At 37.7% G+C, this 20,927-nt stretch overlaps 1 protein-coding gene and 1 long non-coding RNA gene across 2 annotated transcripts in view; one reads left to right on the plus strand and one right to left on the minus strand.

Moving 5' to 3' along the window:
- Positions 1 to 1,088: 1,088 nt before the first annotated feature.
- The window catches only part of CDS1 (CDP-diacylglycerol synthase 1), a 29,762-nt gene continuing 9,923 nt past the window's right edge, over positions 1,089 to 20,927 (plus strand). The window contains exons 1-4 of the mRNA XM_053461735.1: positions 1,089 to 1,474; positions 13,107 to 13,234; positions 13,380 to 13,476; positions 20,019 to 20,116. Of these exons, the coding sequence (XP_053317710.1) occupies positions 1,418 to 1,474; positions 13,107 to 13,234; positions 13,380 to 13,476; positions 20,019 to 20,116 (380 nt within the window). The 5' untranslated portion in view covers positions 1,089 to 1,417. The remainder of the gene's footprint in view (positions 1,475 to 13,106; positions 13,235 to 13,379; positions 13,477 to 20,018; positions 20,117 to 20,927) is intronic.
- LOC128489354 (uncharacterized) lies at positions 16,441 to 19,526 on the minus strand. The gene is made up of 2 exons (XR_008353907.1): positions 18,864 to 19,526; positions 16,441 to 16,690 (listed from the first exon to the last, which is right to left on the minus strand). It is a non-coding gene; the product is annotated as an uncharacterized LOC128489354 (long non-coding RNA).

Consider the following 20,927-nt stretch of genomic DNA (forward strand, 5'->3'; position numbering starts at 1 on the left):
TTTGCTGCACTAAGCACTAATAAGATTTTTGGCATGCAAAGCTCCAAGTCTTCTAGAAGACACTTCTGTATACCCAAGGACTCTTATTCCATAGAGATGAGTATCAGATCCCAGGGTATACGTGAAGCTCTGTCAGACACTCAGGTTGCAGAAGTTATCAGTCCTGCTGCAAAGAGGCAAAGGAAAACATTTTATAAAATAATGGGCAGCTCATCACTCTCATAATTGCAAATGCAGATAATTACATATAGTTACATATTGTTTTGTTATTAATCACATAATTTCCACCCTCTTTATTCTGTGTTTACCTGCCTCTTTTCCACCTCATATATTTTTATATCTACCCAACAAAATTGCCCTACACACAATGCCACTCCATAAAAATGTAAATCACAAATACTGTGCTTTCATGCAATGTGATTTTTTTTAAACACTCTTTCCTTTGGATTTAGAGGGAAATCAAATCAGGCCCACCATAACTTTACTAAAACAATTTACAATCGGACATGTAGAACTGGCTCATCTATAAAACTTGGAACCTGCTCTTGGTGCCAACCTGCCAAACACAAAGGCTTTTAAATCCATGCATACCATGGCAGTAGAAGACCTGAAATATCTTGCACCCCTGTTGTTTGTTTACAATGGAGCTGGAGGGCTGTTTGTGGTCAGTCTCTGATGGTCCAAGGCAATCAATGTCTTCACCCAGAGACAGTGGGAGCTCAGGGTTGATCATACTTGTTGATCATTATTGTATAAAGTATAACTAGTGACTGTTACGTTTTAGTCTCAAAGAGCCAGTTGGCACCTTCCATCTTCTTTTTATTAACAGCAAGTAAAGTAATAGTCAAAAAGTCCCACAAATCCCTATTTTTAGTCATAAAAGCCCTTCATGTTTATGGCATCTTCCCACCCATGATCCATCCCTCCTACCCCCTTCCTGGTTTTTAGGGCAGGTCTGAATCCTGGAAGATGATGAATGTTTTGTTTTTCTTTGCCTCTAACTTTGACAGCGTCTTTCGCCTTGTTTCTCTTTCTCACCACAGCTCTCCTCCTCCTCCTCCTCTACTCGTCACGAGGGGGAGGAGAGCTGCACTGCACAGATAGTCACCTCCAGGAGGGCACAGGACAGCGTGATACCAACCGCTCCCTCCCGGCGACTGCAAACAGGGTGCAGCCTTCATGATACCTCCGCACCTCTTGGAGTAAACCCAGAAGACGGCACAGGGGAGGAACAACGGAGTGTTAGCGAGGAGTCATAATGAGAACATAATAATAGTAACAGGAGTTCGTCTCTCCAGCTTCCGGGTGGCGTGTGATCCGCCTCTTGTCTCAGCCGATCACTGCGATCTCTTATCCCCCTCTCACCTGCACCTGGCCGTGCTAATACCCCTGCCCGTGCCCTGCTTACAGCCCTGCCATGGATGGGCTCAGGAGGAGAGGAGCCGAGGAACCTGAACAGGACTACAGTGACAAAGTAAGTGTCCCTCACCCCTGCCAGCCACGCACCCCCTTGCTTATTGATGAGTGTTAGTGCTGCTTGCGTGCTGTCCTTAAGTGTCCATGTTGCCACCAGCTGCCTTAATCCTTATCTCACCTGTTTACTTCTTAGTGGATGTGGCCGTGCACTATGACCTCCTTGGGATTCATGTTTTGTGCTCTCAGACATCTTGGTTATGAATTTTGACTGCAGTGGTCCCTTGATATGCCTGTTTGTGTGTTTATGTTTAAAAATGTGTGTACGTATGTTTATGTCTACACACACACATACACATACTTACACTGAGGTATGTGACAATTAGGGTTAGCTGTTTTCAGGTAGGTTGAACGAGCTGCAAAGTATTACCTCCACGGATATTTTTTTCCATTGCGGTGTCCAAATTTAACAGATCCCTTTATCATGACTTTATGTTGGTGAACCTGTTTTTGCGTTGAATATTACTTAGCAACAAGACTTGTGTATTTTTCTACTACAATATTTACAAGAACAGAGGTGGCAACATAAGGATAGAAAACAAATATTTACAAAATTTGGCAACTTCTTATATTATAAAGCTGCTTCTTCCCAAAGAATCAGTAGCAATCAGTAGCAATACTTTATGAAATAATATTAAAATCATGATTTAAACCTAAGAATGAAAGAGTGTATGAAAGCTGTGCCAGCAACGGATTATACAACAGGCCTTGCCTTCTACATTGTGTATGATCTCCGTGACAACTACAGGTTAATGAAAAAACTGGTTATGCAGGATAGGTTGCGCTCACCCTACAGATGTACATGTGATTGATCATCATACACATGCTCAAGTAGAAGCATCATATATTACCAGGCCAGTATTGGGAAATCCATTGGTTGTGGGCCAGTCAGATTGGGACCTGGGTTCAGGTGGGCCCATGAAGAAGAACCAGAAAGTGTGTGTCTGCTAAGGATAGAGTATGCCTAGTATTTGCCTAGGTGAAATGAATAGGTCATCGAGATGGATCCTTTGGTGCGATCCCATGTGTCTGTCCAAGTAGTCCTCCAATACATTTGCAAGGGGACACTATGGAAATTTAAAGGGACCTCTCAGTTTAGGTTCCTTGTGAGAATCCCAAGAAACCAGCAGCCATAGATCACACGTTTTTCGGATGCTGTTTTTGTGTGATTTACTTGCGCTTCCACGTGTGCAATTAAATCACACAAAAACAGCATCCAAAAAATGTGCTGGTTTCTTTGGACTGGTCCAGACCTACTTGTCAATTATAAGCATCCTTTTTCGGTGAGGAAACTTAAAGAATAAGCCAAGTGCTTTAGTATTAAATTATTTACACATAAAAAATTTTGTGAATTTTTTGAAACTGTGAAAATATACATTCAATTAATCTTATTATAATTTTAAAATAGGCTACTTTTTACTGCATTGCCCCAGCTGGCTGTGATTTGTCCTCAGCTGAAGGTCTCATTTGTATTATATCTGCCAACTTCGCTCCTCATTCCCCTAGAATAATGCCATAAAAATACCCTCCGATTATCATCAACTATTCTTTGGCAACTTCATCCCTAGGTTTAGGTCAATAGACTTTCCTAGATTCTACTACATACATTACATTTATTTATAAAGCACCGGCCGATTCCGCAGCGCTGTTACATTCATTAGAACAATTTATAAACACATACAATAACACATACAATAACAAACTGGTGCGAAGGAGAAGAGGGCCCTGCTCTTGCGAGTTTACAATCTAGTAATCTAGCTCTTGCGAGCTTACAATTCTATAAACATCATGGTTGAGTGCTTGTTTGCTCTTCTTGAAATGTTGCATTCCTTTGTCTCTGGACCAACAGTAGGAAGGCTGTGCCACGGTTAAGGAAATATTCATGTTGCTGCAGTTTGCATGCTCCCCAACTGTCCTGCTTTGTGGGGGACAGTCCCGATTCTGCCACTCTATCCCACAGAGCTCTACCTTTGTCCCAATTTTTGGAACAGCGTTATCTGGTACCGCAATCCCACGGTCCCTGCGTACGCGGTACTGTGCATAAAGTAGGGCAGTCCTTTCTGTCTCCATGACCCACACAGAGTGTTTTCTTGTAGAAACACTATACAGATCTGTTAAGAACACCACTCTTAATGCACTTGCAGATTGGCCTAATCAACAGGGGCATTTGAGTTTATCCCTAAATATAAGCACTAAGGGAGAATGCTAATCACATGGGTGCAGGCAGCCGGAAATGTGTTCAGCTGAACGCACATCCGGCAAGCCACATACCTGGGGGAATTATTCTGCATTATCCCATCATGCATTTACCGGTGGGATCAAATGAACATTTCAAAGGATCAATTATCTATCATATGCATTAAATTGCATGCAAGGGCTGGAATTTCCCTTTTAGATGATCACAGGTAATCGATATGCTAGTTTTGCCACTCATTGCTGTAGAGCATAATTTCCATGAAGTCAAAAGGCTTAGAAACTGCATATAATTTTAATAACAATTTCTAAATTGATCAAAATGTGCTTCCTAATTTCACTTAGAAGCACAATTATGCCAGAAGCAAAGAATAAGCGTTAATTAATTTTCAAACAATAATAGTCTGTTTTTCTGGCTTAACATTGTTGCTTCATTCTTGTCTATATGGCTGTAGGCGTTCCAAAAAAGGTGTTATTGCCTTAGATAATATATCCCTTTCCAAAATAATGCATTGCCAAGTAATGTAAATAGTTTAGGAACACATTTTTTAATAACATGGACATCTATTTTAGATACTAATCACTGAATTTTTCTTAATTCCTCTAGCCCAAGGGTCTCCAAACTTTTCAGTATGAGGGCCAGCTCTTATATCTTACACGTTTTTCACGGACCAGAGGAAAAAAAGTTTTATGAATGAATACATTTTATTTGGGTAATCGGCATGATATTTTTCAGAACAAAAGAGAAATGTAACAATTACAAATAAAGGATGCAGTGCTTACGCACGCATTGCCGGTATAGAACTACATGGAAACAGAGATCAACTGAACATAACGCCAAACGTTTCTCAGTTGATCTAAACCTGTAATGCAATATTTGTCATATCCAGCGCGACGCTGACTGGCAGACACGCAGTGGACGGGAGATATGTTCCTCGATTGGCACAGATCACTTTTATAGGTACGACCGCCATCACACATATTCGGGTGGAGGGACTTAAGATCAGTCCCAAGTGACATGGTCTCCCGGGAATTTGCCGGTATGTCTGTAGGCCAGTCCGTCCCTGCCGCCTGGGCAACTTCTCAAGTTGCTGCTGACCATATAAACACTTGTGGTGGGCCCTTATTTCACTAATTAGTTGACAGCCCTTTCAGGCATAGCTGGAATGAGGATGCCGGGCAGTGCTTACAAGCACTTCTTTATCATTTACCTGTATCCATGGTGTAGCATCTATCACATTACATGGGATCTGCTTTAGACTTTGGTCATGGAGTGCTCAGCTGCTGTGATGACTCTACCAAGTGGGACCGTTTGTTACAGATAAAGTACCAGGTACATTATTGGGGACAAAGCAATTAAACCACATGTCTCCCAACCTATTCAAAACAAAACGTTAATTTTTAATAATTAATTGTAGTGTATTTTTATTACTACTTTATAAAGACAATGTAATTCCATAAACATGATCTTCAAAATGTATCTGGATTACAAGTGTTTACAGGAAGAATAGCTATAACAGTAGGCAAGGTGGAAATAATCCCTTAGTTTCGTGGGTTTGCAGGTGCTAAGGTCTAATAAGAATCGGGCACAGAAAAGTACAGTGAAACTAATCTAGCAACATCTAATATAATACTGCTATGCTATTTCTTGCATGTAACACGTTTATTGTAACGTGCAGATAAGGAATATAACTTGCATACTTAACTCCCATATCAATGACCTGTCTGAATCACTCCATGCTGCTAGTATTAAGGAAGTTGATGGCAGTCCTAAAAGTAAAATAGTTGAATACCACCACGGTTATGCGTCCTTAGGACTGTAAGCATCATAATTGGTTAAATATTAAAGTTGTTTTATAATTGTTCCCGAACCCTACATTTTGAAATTCTATGCATTAAATAAACCTATGCTAAATAAGTGTCTATAGATTAAAATAACGAATCTATATTATATATTTAGAAAAAGTAAATGAACCCTTTGGAATGACTTAAACTGTGATCTGATCTACATCTAAGTCACGAGTATAGACCAACATAATATGCTTAAGCTAATAACACACAAACAATGATAATCTTTCATTTCTTTATTGAACACGCCCAATAAGCACTCACAGTGCTGGTGGAAAAAGTAAGTGAATCTTTTTGGATTTAATAACTGGTTGAGCCTCCTTTCATAGCCATAACCATTTTTTATTCTTACAGAGCTGCTTAAGCTCAGACTTTGGCATCCGCTGAGGCCATTTTCTTTTTTCAAGTACTTTTCTTGTTTTAGGCAAGTGTTATTTTTAAATGTTTTTATTCAGATATGTTTTTAATTGCTAGAAAGGCTGCGGTGGAGCTGGGTTCAGTTTATGGTGAGGAAGATTCAGTTTATGGTGGGGGAAGTGGATCTGCCTTTTTGGCCCCTCTGTGGGAGTGGGTGTAGGAATAGACTACATATGTAATGGGGATGGTGTGGTTCCTGAAGAGGAAGGACCTTGTTTCCACTATGGCCTTCCTTTTTGGCACTTGGGAGCATGGATGCCTATACTTCACATGACAGGAGGAAACAGAACACCTTAGGCTTTCTGGAAATGACTTATGATGCTTGGTTAAAGTTGACTTTAAATCCATAGGACCTGTGGCATTAATCTTAATTGGCAGGAATGTATCTTCTAATGAAAGAAGGGATAAAATGACAAATAGAACTTGTTCATTTTAAAGAATGTTCAGGGATTTAAAAATGGTATTTGCAGCTTTATAAACCATATGCTGCAGTAAAGTAGTCAGTATAACTGTAACATTTCATGTTAGGGACCGGCATACAGTAGGTGACTCTTACCAAGAAAAGACCATCTACACCATTTCATTCTACCCAGTTGAACAAAGAGACCTATAGAAAACTCTGATAACTATGGTAAACCTGGAGTGTACTTTTTTTTTTTTCTTTCTTTGTGTCATCCACAGATTGGGTTAATTAGTGGGTTTATTCACTTATTAAGTTAGCTTACTTAGCCACTAGAACCTTTTGACAAATCGTCCATTTACTGTTCGCCAAGTTATGTAATAGCCCTGCCAAAATCTACAGAAATAAGTATTGTAGGGAGTTGACTTGGTGAGCACCAGGTTCCTACCAACATAATCTAAGATCAGCATCACTCCGCTATCCAAGTTCAGAATAAAGTTGACACAACAGTAGAAAAGTGAAGATGTGCTAATAGCAGCTTTAAGTGAGTTTCACTTTGGTCTGTGGTATGTGCTATAATCCGTATGGTTATGTTCAAAACAGTTCAGTCTTTTAGGGGCTAGCAGTACGTAGTCATGGCATCCATGTTTACTATGTCTGCATATAAATACAGGCACTACAATACATAACTGTGGTGCATTCCAGCCATGCCAACCAATGACTGACCCCCTCTGCGATACATTTATCAAGAGACATCTGAGACAGAGCCAGGCATTCATAAACACTGCAGTGTTATTTATAGGACATTAGTAAACCTTATTTTCATCTAGTCGTGCATGGAGAATCCCTTTTGGTTTAGCTGTTCTTGCTAAATTTAGCAATCCTGGATTAGTTTAGGGTTGTATATGTTGGGAAGTCCATCAATCTTTTCCAGATCTCCAGGGACTTCTCTATTAAAATAACCAAAATAGTGTTTTCGATTTATTATACTTTTCTGGTGTTTTTTTTTTTTCTTTGCACCAAACAGCCATCCATATTCATATTTTGAATAATCAAAGGAATGTTCTTTTGTGTTCAGGAATATTGAAAACCTGCAACCTTTAACATGATCTCCAATAGCTGAAATACCACATGTTCAGAATAGGAAAAAACCTTGATTCTAAGTTAGAGGTGCACAGCTCTGGTACTTGAGCCGCAATTGTTTAAGCACGAGGATCTCAATGAAAAAATTATTAAACTAATTGTACACAGATAAACGTACGCAAAATTCCAGGCATGGTTGTAGTCCTCAAGGACTGAAGTTGTGTTGCCCTGATTTTGGGTAAACCAATACAGACATCTTACTCAAATAATCATTCAGTTGATCATTCCAGTAACCATGAAATGGAATGATTTTATTTTTTCAACTTTTTGGATTTATGAATTTGTTTTTTATATTTTTACATTTTTGTTTCTTGTGATATTTATTTAGATTTTTCCCTTTTCCATTTGTTTTGTTTTTTCAAAGATTTCTGTTAAAATATATGACAAGTGGATATTGTGTTTGCTTGGAGCCATTATTTTAAGCTGTTTTTTTTAAATATAAACAAGTAACACATATATTGTATGTCTGAATTAATAGAAAATTAGAACCAGAAAGTGTTGAAAAGTCAAGACAAACCATGCACTTTGCCACGTTTATTTATATTTTAATCTAACTTTTACTGTTTTTTTAACTTTGACAGCAAACATTTAACCACTATATCCTGATCAGTAAAGTTACTAGTGAAATCAATGAGAGAACATTCTGCACAGAGGGTTTCCTTACACCCCCTGGAAGTGTATTTATACTGTATACTGCTTTTCCTGGTACGTTTTTTTTTCCATTGTTTTGGTTTGCACCAGAATCACTTTATATACATAACCTCCAATTTCAGAATTTTATCATCTGTAATTGTATCACTGAGTAAGGGTTGTTACTTCACGAATACTGTGTAACCTGTTTGCTTCCCTTAGAGCAAGCCAAAAAAGTTAGGAGCCACCTTTTTTACTTCTTCCCCAATCATGTTTTTCTTTTCCTGGCACCGGGGTTTGTCAAGACTTGGCATACAGTAACATACGTTTACAAACGCTAGGACCATACAGTAACAGACACACACTAACACCTTACAGTAACACACACTAACATTCTACGCTCACGTACACACTTGCTAACACCATACACTAATACACACACTCGTAACACTGTTTGCTGCCATACAAACTCATGCTAATGTCATACTAACATAAACAACACCATACACGCTAGCAGTACACTCTTATACACATGCATACAAACACACTGGCTAACACTATACATATATAAAATTATACACTCTAACACTATGGGCACATACACACTGACTCCAGCACTATACATATACACACTTACTCTGATACTGCAGTATACACCTACACACACTGACTATAGCACTATACGTTTACACACATGCGCACTGACACTGCAGTATACACAGACACACAGACTGAATCCAGCACTATACATATACACACCGACTCTGACACTGTAGAATACACATACTGATTATAGCACTACACCATATAGACACACACACTGAGCAACACTATAGTATATATACACTCACATACACTATTGCCCTTCTCCTCTCACTTCATGGAGACCTGCCACGCCACTACCGATCTTCTGCCATCCTGAATCCGTCACCCTATGCCAAGGGTGTCCAGGTTTTTCCTGCAGCGGGCCACTTCATCAGAAATGTATATGTTCGGGGGCCGCACTCATTTTTCACTGAGAGAAAAAACAGCCTTTAATAGGACATGCAGATCGAAATAAAGTAAATTACACAAACTCCTTTACAATGCCTCTCACTGATTTCTGGGCCTAGAAGGTTTTGTCCTCTGACGTGACTACAAATTCAGGAGGGCGTTTTATCTCTGGATACGTAAAAATTAAATAGTTCTATTTATTCTAGGGATGCACCAAAATGAAAATTCTGGATCGAAACCGAAACAGAAAATGACCCCCCATCTTTAAAAATTAAAAAAAACACACTTTTAATAAAAGTAACACACCAAAATTGTAAAAACAAATTAAATAATAATATTTTATATATATATATATATAACAGCACACACAAATGCTAGCATGTACTGGTTGCCTTGGCCTGATAGGAGTGTGATTACTGTTAACAATCATATATATATATATTGATATTTTTTGTACAATTTTGGTGTTACTTACTTTTAATAAAAGTATGGTGTTATCACCAAAATTGGACAATAAAATACAATAACAATATTAATACAACTATAATTGCTAACAGCAATCACACTCCTATCACGCCAAGGCAACCAGTAAATGCTGGAACCTGGGCATGATAGGAGTGTGATTGCTGTTAGCAATCACACTCCTATCATTCCAAGTCAGCCAATACATGCTGAAACCTGGGTAGCTGCCCCTTTTGTGTATGGGGTCACTTACAGACTAACTGTGCCATGCCCCCCACTTACACATCCATGCCATCACACATACACTCATTCATATACTCATTCATTCACAGATTTATTCCCTCAATCACGCATACAACCCCACCCCCACCCTCTTACCTGCACTGCAGATCTCTAACTCGCAGACTTACGCAGGGGCTGCTGTTTCTCCCTGTGTAGCTCGCGAGCAACTTCTCTTGTGTCGAACAGCAGAAGCAGGAAGGGAGCGGAGTCATGTGATATGACAAATTCACGTGACTCCGCTGGGTTCTGCTTCCTCTGTGCGGTACAAAAGAGACTCGCAGGAAAGCAACAGGGACCTTGCGATTCTGCAATCCCAGTTGCCCTGCCTGTGGATCTCATGCGGGCCGCACCTCAAGGTCCGGCAGGCTGCATTTGGCCCGCGGGCCACATGTTGGACGCCCCTGCCCTATGCTTTCCTGTGGGGACATGGTGTAGTGTTCCGTAGATTACGTGGCCCCGCTGGGAGCCTCAGGCCACCCGCTACACCACGCTCATGCAGGAAAGCATGGGGTGCCATTGGATCATTGTTCATCATTTGCACCTACTGTGTAGAAGAAAATTCTAAGCATGATTTCCCCCTTATTTTAGTATAGTTTTTTTTAAAATAACAAAACGATATATAATTTCGGTGGGTACATCAAATATGGAAAAGAAGGATGGTTCAACTTAACTCCTAATTATGACAATTGGCCAAGCAGAAGATCCTTAAAAGTCATTACATCAATTTCTAAAATCTTCCAGGCTGTGTAAAGGCACAGTTAGCTTGGTGTAAACTTTTGACCCACTGGAATTCTAATATAGTGAATTAGATTACTTTTGACGTGAAAAGAGTAGATGCCTTAATTGACCTGCCTAAAGAAATTAATGGTTACATGAAATGTGTGGAGTTTTGAAAACTTAAATTTGAATATCTTTAGCCTAGGTTTATGTAAACTTTCGGCCTCAACTATACACACTATATTAAATCTTTCAATCGCAATACTAGTTTCTTGTTGTTTTATTTTTATACCTATAAAGTAAAAGGTCCCATTTTTGGTGAGGAGTTCGGTAAGAATTAAAACCTATTTCCCTTGCACAATATTTATCTACATCTTTGTGAGCATTTCTGGTTAATTACGGTTTTATTTTTTTTTGCTTTACCAAGATCCTAACTATATGTAGTAAGTTGGAGAAGTATCATGTTTTAATATGCAAGATATATTTTAAATGCAGTAGCTGTTAAGTGGATTAGGAAGGGATTCTGTTAAAGGTAATTATGCAGAAGGAATGTTTGCACACATGGCTTTGTGCCCTAGGTAAACGAAGGAGTGGAAGTGTGGACTGAGCAGCGTGCGAATCATCAATAATGAAAGCAATGAAAAGATTTTTCAAAGTAAACTTTAGCTGTGTAGCAGCTGTAATTGGATGGTAAACGGGCAAATGAAAAGTTCTTAAGACCAATAGTGCTTTCTATTTCTTCTGTTAAAAGTAGGACTATTAAAGTAGGACTTACCAGTTTAAGTTTGAAATTATATAATGCATAATTATTATTATTATCTTTTATTTATGTAGCGCCAACAGTTTACACAGCGCTTAATACAATACATAAATTCAAGGGGTATGACAAGACAAGAATTGACAGACCGGTACATTCGGTGGAGAGAGCCCTCCTCGCAAGCTTACCATCTAGAGACATACATATATAGACGTGTGTGTTCTTGCAGTCTTCATATCGTGTTAGAATGAATACAATCAGAATATGGTTGTTTTCTGCTATACCACAGGCAGATGTGTTCACGAAAGTGCTTAAGAGTTGCAAAAACATTGGCATGCAGGAGATACGGGTGCTTGTGAGCTGAAGAAAGAAGGCAACTCCCAAATTCACTAATCGATGCTTGTGAGCCTCAAAAGGCTACAAAAAAATTGTAAGGTGACTTGCGAGCCCCCTCACATTAAAATAGGGGGTCTGACAAATGTCAGGATTAAATAATCCTGGGGGTTATATGCCTCTTTATACCCCCTTCTAATGGTGATGAGGAGTTAAAAAGTCCTATGGGGGAGCCTACCCCCAACCATCCCTCCCCCTGAATCCCCATTCTATTCCTATCTGTTACGCTAGTGTAGAGACAAATCGGCAATGAGTTGTAGTGCCAGCATGGCAGAGTAGTACGTAAACCTACAGCATTAATAATTGTAATGAAACCTTCAAAAATTGCTAAAAAGTATGTATCGTGCTGTTTTAAATGAATTTAAAAAAAAAAAAAAAAAAAAAAAAGCCAAAGCCTTTATATAGTTGATTTTTCTGTATTTTGGGTAAAATTTGCCTTTAAGCCTCACTAACCTTTACAAGGAAACTACTGACTAAGGTAACATTTACTCTTGATCTGTGCCATCAGTATCAGGTTTGATATTTGCACATGATCCAACAGGAAATTCAATAAGACTGTGTAATGCCCGACGACCTGGAGCTCCCAGCATGTAAAAGAGTACTTGCTATGATGAAACGTGTATTGATTTCGTAAGCCTGTTTATACTTTATTTCCCAGCCAGTAATCAAAATGTGGAACATGTTAACACCTGCCCACAATAGCAAACACTATTATTTTTACTTACTGAGTCAGCCAAATTCTAGTTTTTAGCTGCAAGTGCTTAGAGTCATAGTGTAACTTCCCTGTGTAATACGTTGGCAAGTGTACAAGGATGTGGTCCTCAGGGCTATTTGTTCATATAATTAATATTACATTTTTTAACGTTTAAGGGAAAAATCAAGCCATGTATTTCCTTTCTCCACAGGTTAATATACCCCCTAATTTTCACCTTCCCCCTAACATTTTCAGTTTGGCAGCATGTTCATTACCTTCCTACCTCATTAGCACTTCCTTCTGTTTCCCCCCTATTTGTTTAGTCCACTTATATTTAATTTACCAAATCATGTGATTACTACAGCCTCATCAACACTTTTTATGGGTCTAAGCAACGTTGTGTCATTGGGCAAAGTTTTCCAGTGGGAGGCTTTCTTGTCCACTTCCACATTTTTATCTTCTAAACACTAATGATCTTCAAGTATTTAATCTCATGTATATTTTCAGGATTTGTGTAAAGTGATTCCTTTTTACCTTTAGAATCTTAATTATTTGATACGCTTATTTAATAATACTGAGATGCTGTAAAAATTACCTATAATAAATATTGAATATGTTCTGTTGCTTCATGTTGGGTATGGAGTCACATCCCACCACCTAGTTGATCTTATTGATATCATCTTGTTCTTCATTTTTCCCAACAGGAACCAGTCGTAGATGACAAGTTTGTGGAAGGAGAGGCCAACACTCCATCTGAGGCCCCAGATGTCCCTCCCTCATCTGACAGCACTCCAAAGGTCCTCAAAGGGGTTCTGTCTGGTCTGTCTTCAAGGTAATTTGGTAGCAATATCTTCACAAGAATGTTTTCTCGTTCTGTATCATAAAGTAGTAAACTTGAAATCTGGAGTTCTTATGTTATCATATTTGATCATATTTCTTTATACATATATATGTATGTGGACTTTTGTATTTTGCAGGTGGAAAAACTGGTGGATCCGTGGGATCTTTAGTTTATCGATGATATCATTGTTTTTTTTGCTCATTTACATGGGGCCAATCATGCTGATACTTTTGGTAAGTTTGCAAACGTAATCTTAAGTATTTATCTTCTTTGGCACTGATTTCTGTTATCCCCTATTTTAACGCATCCCTAAGAGATGTGACTCCAGGGGTAAAAGTTTTTAGGTAGCTGAAACACAGCAAACAAAGACTGTCCCTAAATTGAAAAGGCAATCACGTCGAGGATTTCATAAAAGCTTAATCTTGTGTAATATATAAAAAAAAAGTCACATAAAATCACAGAAATTCTCTGCGTTGAGAATCAGGAAAAAATAATATATAGGTGATTTAAAAAGATGGAGACCATACGTTAATTATGGTAGCTGGTGTTACAAACATTTATTAACCTGAGAACTCCATTATCAAAGGTTGTCTAAGGCAACACAGATAAGTTTCATCAGAAGTGCATGCTTTGCAAGAAGCAGTAGAAGATAATAAAGGGGAACTTCCTCCCTTTTTTTCTGTGGATATCTGAAGGTAACCTTGTAATGCATGCTAAGTAGGTTTTTGTTACGTGAAGCAGGAACATTTTCATTGGTATACCTTAGTTGGTTTTCCGGTGTGAATTACAAGCCGTAAACGCAGTGTTCGCCACAGTTGTGTAATGCTTTTCCTAGCAGGCCTTCGGACACTTAGGGGAGATACCATCCTAAGCCGGCATGAGAAATGCAGTAGATGATGGCATAATATTGTCACAAATGCAGATATGTTTTGCTGTTCTGACAACAATACGAGGCTTGCGTAGAAGGTTTGGTACCATACTTACCCGAGTACGGTATGTTGCAATCTCTGAGAGGCTTCCAGCCCTTAAGAACTAGCTTTACAAATAACTTGAGAACTTGAGTACTTGTGTGAAACGGAAAAAAATTATAAAGCTACAATTTAAACTTTTTGTGACGAGTATTACATACATATTTTTTACTACCACAGGAAAATACAATTTTCCCTTTTTTTAAAGGCACATACCATATATCTTTACAAAAAAAGCACTCACACGTGCGTGTGTGTGTGTGCGCGTATATATATATATATATATATATATATATATATATATATATATATATATATATATATATATAATTATATATTTCCAATAGTACATTTCATTAGTGCCACATAAATGAATCTGCAATGTAGGGAAACACAGCTCATGGATGATGATGTTTTTCTCATTTAGTTCAAAGTATAGTACAGGGCCTCGATTCTTTGCTTAAAACACACCCAACAGTGCAGGATTTCTAATTTGCTTCATGTGCGCACAAATGGCATGTGTTTCCACAGTATGTGCTTTGTTCGTGTAGTTTGTCCTGAAGACAGTGTTGACAAGTAGAGCTGTGCAGTTTTTCATAGCCTATTCCCATGGCTGTGTTCACCTATAGCGGACACATGGGACTATATTTGTAAATAGTAGTAGTAGTAGTGATAGTAGTGGTGGTGGTGGTGGTATTAGGGGTGAAACCTGGAACAGTCCTACTGACTGCCCTGCGTAAGCATTTTGCTAATAAACAGTAACCCCTTTGTACATGAAACATGCACATTATGATCCTATAAAATACGCTATGATTGTCATTATAGCGGGGTGTCAGAGTGCCCTAGAAGGTCAGTGTTAATATGACATGAACCACAGGCTGTCGGTTGGTCATTTAGCATTAACCTTCTCCAAGTTGGCTTTTTTTAAGAGCAGCTACCATTATCAGATATTGTAAACCCTAAATTCGACATCATGATTGCTTTTAATCCTGCTGTTAGCAGGCTTTTGTATGGAATGGACTCCTGCTTTAAGGCTGTTAGAATATTCTTTGTCTTGAATATCTAAGCTTCTCCAGTGATCAAACAGCAATCAAGACCACAGCTTCAAAGTCTATTAATTAGGTTTATTCGATGACAAATTATCAATTCATACAATACCAATGCTGGAACAAATGTTGATAAAAGGTACTGTAGGCTTAGTATCTTGGTGAGATGAAGATGAGAGCGTGGAAAGAGAGCTTGTCCTTGTAGTCATGCCAATTTATACCCCTTTACATTTGGTTCGGGTATACGTAACGGAATCCTATTGGAACAGTAATATGATACACCGGCATTCCAAGACCCTCTAAGCTACGTCACTTAATTGATACCATATGTTCCTAGCACTCAAGTTGCATTCAGGCCTAAAATGTGCAGAACAAAATAAGAGTATAAAAATGATTTCTTACATTTCCCCCTGTTTATGGTTATGTACCATAAATAAATGTTTGCTGTCCATTCATACAACATTTGTATCACATTCGTATCACATTCAGTGAGTGCAGGAAGATATGTAGACGATAATATTATAAAAAAGAATCTGTGGAAGACTGATGCATCCTACGTCTTAAAGTTTCCCTTAATATCATCTCTCCTTGCTTTATCTTTTCTTGAATAGTTAAATACGATTTTCTTATTCTCCATAATAAACATATTGGAAAAATAATACATATGAAAGACACAAATAAAACAATAATGGATGTAACAAAACATTGGTGATAGCGGAACCAACAGATGATTTTACCATAATTTCTGTAACAAATAATTTTGGACACAAAATGTAAACATGCAGACAAGTCTAACTGTTCCGGTTCTGACATATCTGTGGAAAAAACAAAATCAGGATACTCTAATTTATAAAATAATAATTGTGTACTACTGACAGGTATTCCCAATACTCTCATAGGGAATAATGTTTCTTCTTTATCTGCCATAGGTATTAAACATGTACCTTCACATACATTATCACTGCATCCTATTACTATACTCAATAAAACTACTCTGTTTATGATATGTTCCCAGAACCCAAATTTATCATCTTGTGTGTAAGTCCCTTTAGTCCAACTAAATAAATGTTTAGGCCCTATCGTAACATTTAACCTTACATTACTTTGTCTAGTAAAGTTAATTCTAATGTTACATACTGATAAGTACCCTTTCATTACACCAAAACACACATGACCATTGAAATCATCAATTTCTCTTTTCTTCTTAATTATGTCTGGGAACCCTTGAGTATTGTTAAATTGGCTATACATTGGTTGTCAAATCTGTAGATCTTCTTAACTCTGTAGATCTTCCTTAGAACCGTCAATCATCAGTATGGTCACCGTCAGAACTGCTAGAAACAAAAAGGATTGTCTCTTCTTGAATGTCAGGTATCTTTGCCATGATGGACTTTTTAATGATTTGCATTGTCCATTCGATTCTTACATACAACCTAAAAAACACAACAGATATGCAGCATCAAAATCTTAGCTGATACAAAACCTTTATTATTGTAGCACCTCACTATAAAACATGATGTAATGTTCTAATGATTCTTAAGAACTTGTTTAAAATGATTAACATTAAAGACTGCATCATTTTATAAAATAACCAAATAGCAAATTATAACACATGAATTTGGATCATGAGATGAATTTAAGAATATGGACAATACTAAATAATTAATACTTGAATTGATTACGGAAAAACATATTTGATCAATACAATACAATACATAGTAATCCTTTTTAGTCATGACGCAAAACCCTGTTCTCATGAACTAAATTAAGGTTTTGAATCAACCTGAGAAGCAAGAAAGGAAATATCCCTAACTTGTACTTCTGCAAATGATGGACACTATGTAGTTGCAGCTTAACATATACAACATATAACATTACAGGATCTTAACTTACAGAATAAAACAAAACACAAAACGTTAACATATAACACATCTGATGTTATTCATATAGGTTTCCTTATAAATAAATTAATTTATTCAAAACATCTTCATAGAAGACAGAGTGCAGGGATACAGTATGAATTAGAGTTAATTGCTATACTAGCTCCCTATATACTGAATCAACATATATCTACGTATTATAACTCTCACGACACTTACAACAAACATATTCTTGTGTAGTTCCTGTATTAGGTAAATCTTCTTTATTAACTTCAAGCTCCCTGATTTGCCTGATCATTGGAGTGTAAAGTAAATCTCTTTGAGGTGTTACAGCCCTGTTAGTATATACATTTGGATCTGAACTGTAAACAAATCCATTTGATTTTCTTTGCTCTTTTAATTTTTTATTATAGAGAAATTTGCGACATTGTCTTTTAAAATGTCCCAGTTTCTTGCAATAGAAACAGTGAAAAGACTCTTTATTCCAAAACCTGTGTCCCCTGGGATTCTGCATCTGGGTATGTTTAAATTCCTGAGGGGGAGAAGGGGGGTGAATTAAATGTGGTCTCTCCTTTCTACCTATATCCTTGCTATTAACCATGTTAACTACAGACGCATTCATTTTAACCCCTTCATGTCTGCATTCTCTCCTGATTTTATCAATAAATGCAGCAGCATCCTCAAGTGTTTGCATATCCGAAGCAATTGCTATGCTAGTAGGATCCAGGTAGTTAAACTTTTTAACAAAAACTTGAATCATAGAGGCAGGACATTCATCATCAGAAATGTTAAAAACTAATCTGTAAGCCTGCTCAAATCTTAACAAGAAAGAAAATGGATCCTCTGAAATTGTAGGTTTCAGGTTTTCTAGTATGTCAAGTGTTGGATTTTCATTTCCAGTTGTAAACTTAATCAACTGTTGGAGTCTATCCTTATCTGTTCCATGGATGATTTTATCATCCTCCACTATAGGAGAACTTATTGGAGCTACTAACCTTCTACTCATGTACGTAGGTAACCAAATTTTAAATAATCTGTTTCTTAGTTCATTATTCAAATTATGCTTCTCTGTATTCGATTCAAATACATCTGCATTACCAAATGCATCCAAATTAGAATTATACGGCGGTATTTCTTTAAGTAATTTCATTAATTCGCTTTGAATCTGTAATTTTAGTTTTGCCGCCTTATTTCTAAGCTTCTTCCTTTGCAGTTCCTGTTCTGAACTGACCTCTGGTTCATCCTCTACATTTTCTGGAATTAAGCTGTGTCTTTGTGTATCTCCCCTTGTAATTACACAAACTTGTTTCAAATCTTTCTGCAATTTTGTAATTAACAAATTCTTAATTTCTAAGCAATCCGACAAATCAGAAATCTCTTCAGTTAATAAATCACATTTAGGACATTCCCTTTCTATTGCACACACATTGTGCATCTCATTTTTAACCATGTCACTACTCTGTGAATTACTTTGACTAACATCATTATTAGTCAGATCATCACCACCAGCAAGTAATGTATTAAAAATCTTTATCATTTTCATTACATTCCTCAACTTGTGTTTATCCTTATTCCCAGAAAATATCTTTTTGTCTATCTTCTTATTTGCATCTTCACATTGACGCCATAAATCATGCCACAAAGCTGAATCACTAGCCGTATAAGGAACAAACGTAAATTCAAGTTTACTTCCGGAAGACAAAGTATTAACAAAATCCATACTTACCGTAGATCAGTTGCTTGCTCAATCTGCTCTCAGGACGATGCACGGTTCTGGAATGCTCTTCCTTCTCACCACGTGGTCTGGTAATGGTCTGGTAGTGTCGAATTACACTTTCTTCTGATCACACTGCTAGGTTTTTTTGTTTTTAGTCAGAGGATCTCTTTGATCTCTTCAGACAACTGCACACTATCCCCCCTTTGTCGGAAGAGGAAAAGTAAAAAACAAACGTGCAGTAAAGGCTCGCCGTAGAAAACTGACTAAAGACTGGCTGGCTCGTCAATTTGTTAGAATATTCTTTGTCTTGAATATCTAAGCTTCTCCAGTGATCAAACAGCAATCAAGACCACAGCTTCAAAGTCTATTAATTAGGTTTATTCGATGACAAATTATCAATTCATACAATACCAATGCTGGAACAAATGTTGATAAAAGGTACTGTAGGCTTAGTATCTTGGTGAGATGAAGATGAGAGCGTGGAAAGAGAGCTTGTCCTTGTAGTCATGCCAATTTATACCCCTTTACATTTGGTTCGGGTATACGTAACGGAATCCTATTGGAACAGTAATATGATACACCGGCATTCCAAGACCCTCTAAGCTACGTCACTTAATTGATACCATATGTTCCTAGCACTCAAGTTGCATTCAGGCCTAAAATGTGCAGAACAAAATAAGAGTATAAAAATGATTTCTTACAAAGGCTATTGTGTGTTCTCTGTGAAACGTTTATCCTTTGAATCAGTCGCTTGGTCTGTTATAAGTTGAGTGCTAATGTGTGCCCACAAACTTAGCAACTTTCATAATTCGAGCACCAAGAAACAAATATGATGGTGTGACATCTGGTCACACCCTGTCCATGAAACACCCTCCACTCATTTTCTGAATACACAGTCGCCATGTTGGACACTGTGCTTACAAAAGCAATCTGATTAACTGGATATTAGGCCAGCTGGTTTCACTAGCTGGGTTAGACACTGGGGTTTCTGGACTACTGGGAGCTGTATAACCATATAGTAAATGTAGAAGCACACCCCCATTTTCATTTAAGGTGAAAAAATTATGATCACAACTGTGGCAGGGATTGTTTTGTGAATACAACTGAACAAAGCATTTGATTATTATTAGTTATAATAACTTCCCTTTCTCTCTCGTTACGTAGGTATCTGCTATTCAAGTGAAATGCTACCATGAAATAATCTCCATTGGGCACAGAGTATACAAATCCTATGAACTTCCATGGTTCAGGACCCTGAGCTGGTAAGTGATTTTTGTGACTTCTACGGTCTCATGTCAGAAAAACAAAACCAAAAAAATGGTTTCAACTTGACAAATGAGAAATATACTGTAAAATTTTCCTACACAGATACAGAGATCCACTAAAGAATACGTTATGTTATGGGAGGGACCTCGATCCTGGTGTCCAGCTGCAATATTTCAAATATTTAATTTCCATATTAAATATTTGACTTGTAAAATGTTACTTTATATACAGTATATATAATATAGCTTTTCCTGCCAGTGTAAAAAATTATTATTTGGGGGAAGTCTTCCACTCATCCAATAAGGCCAACGCTTGAGTCTTGTTTATAAGATTGAGAAGTAAAGCTGAGAGCAGAGGATCATCAGATGAGTGATGAGTTGAGGGTCTGGATGTGTATGTTGACACAAGTGGGGAGATGTAGGTAGGAGATCTGCTATTTGTTGGTTTAGATCTTATCTTGAATCATCAAGTGTACCGGCAACCAGTGGAAAGTCCTGAGAGGGGGGGAAGTGTTAGTAGAGGAATGGGTAAGGAACATAAACCTGGCAGCAGCATTCATGATGGATTGTATAAAGGCAAGATGACCATGAAGGAGACCAGCTAAGTTGAGTGGCTGTAGTCAAAAACAAGATGTTTGCAGAACTTTAAACAATAGTGCATGAACATTAGAATTTTTATGGAAAGAGAGGGGTATATGAGTAATGTTTTTCTCTAGTTTAGGTGTCAACCTTATAAACTGCTTACTTTTCAGTTAGGAAAACCCTACCTGCAGTTCCAATGAAGGCACTATTATGTGGAAAGTATTTC

The sequence above is a fragment of the Spea bombifrons genome, chromosome 1, assembly GCF_027358695.1.
Source record: "Spea bombifrons isolate aSpeBom1 chromosome 1, aSpeBom1.2.pri, whole genome shotgun sequence".
Classification (NCBI taxonomy): Eukaryota; Metazoa; Chordata; class Amphibia; order Anura; family Pelobatidae; genus Spea; species Spea bombifrons.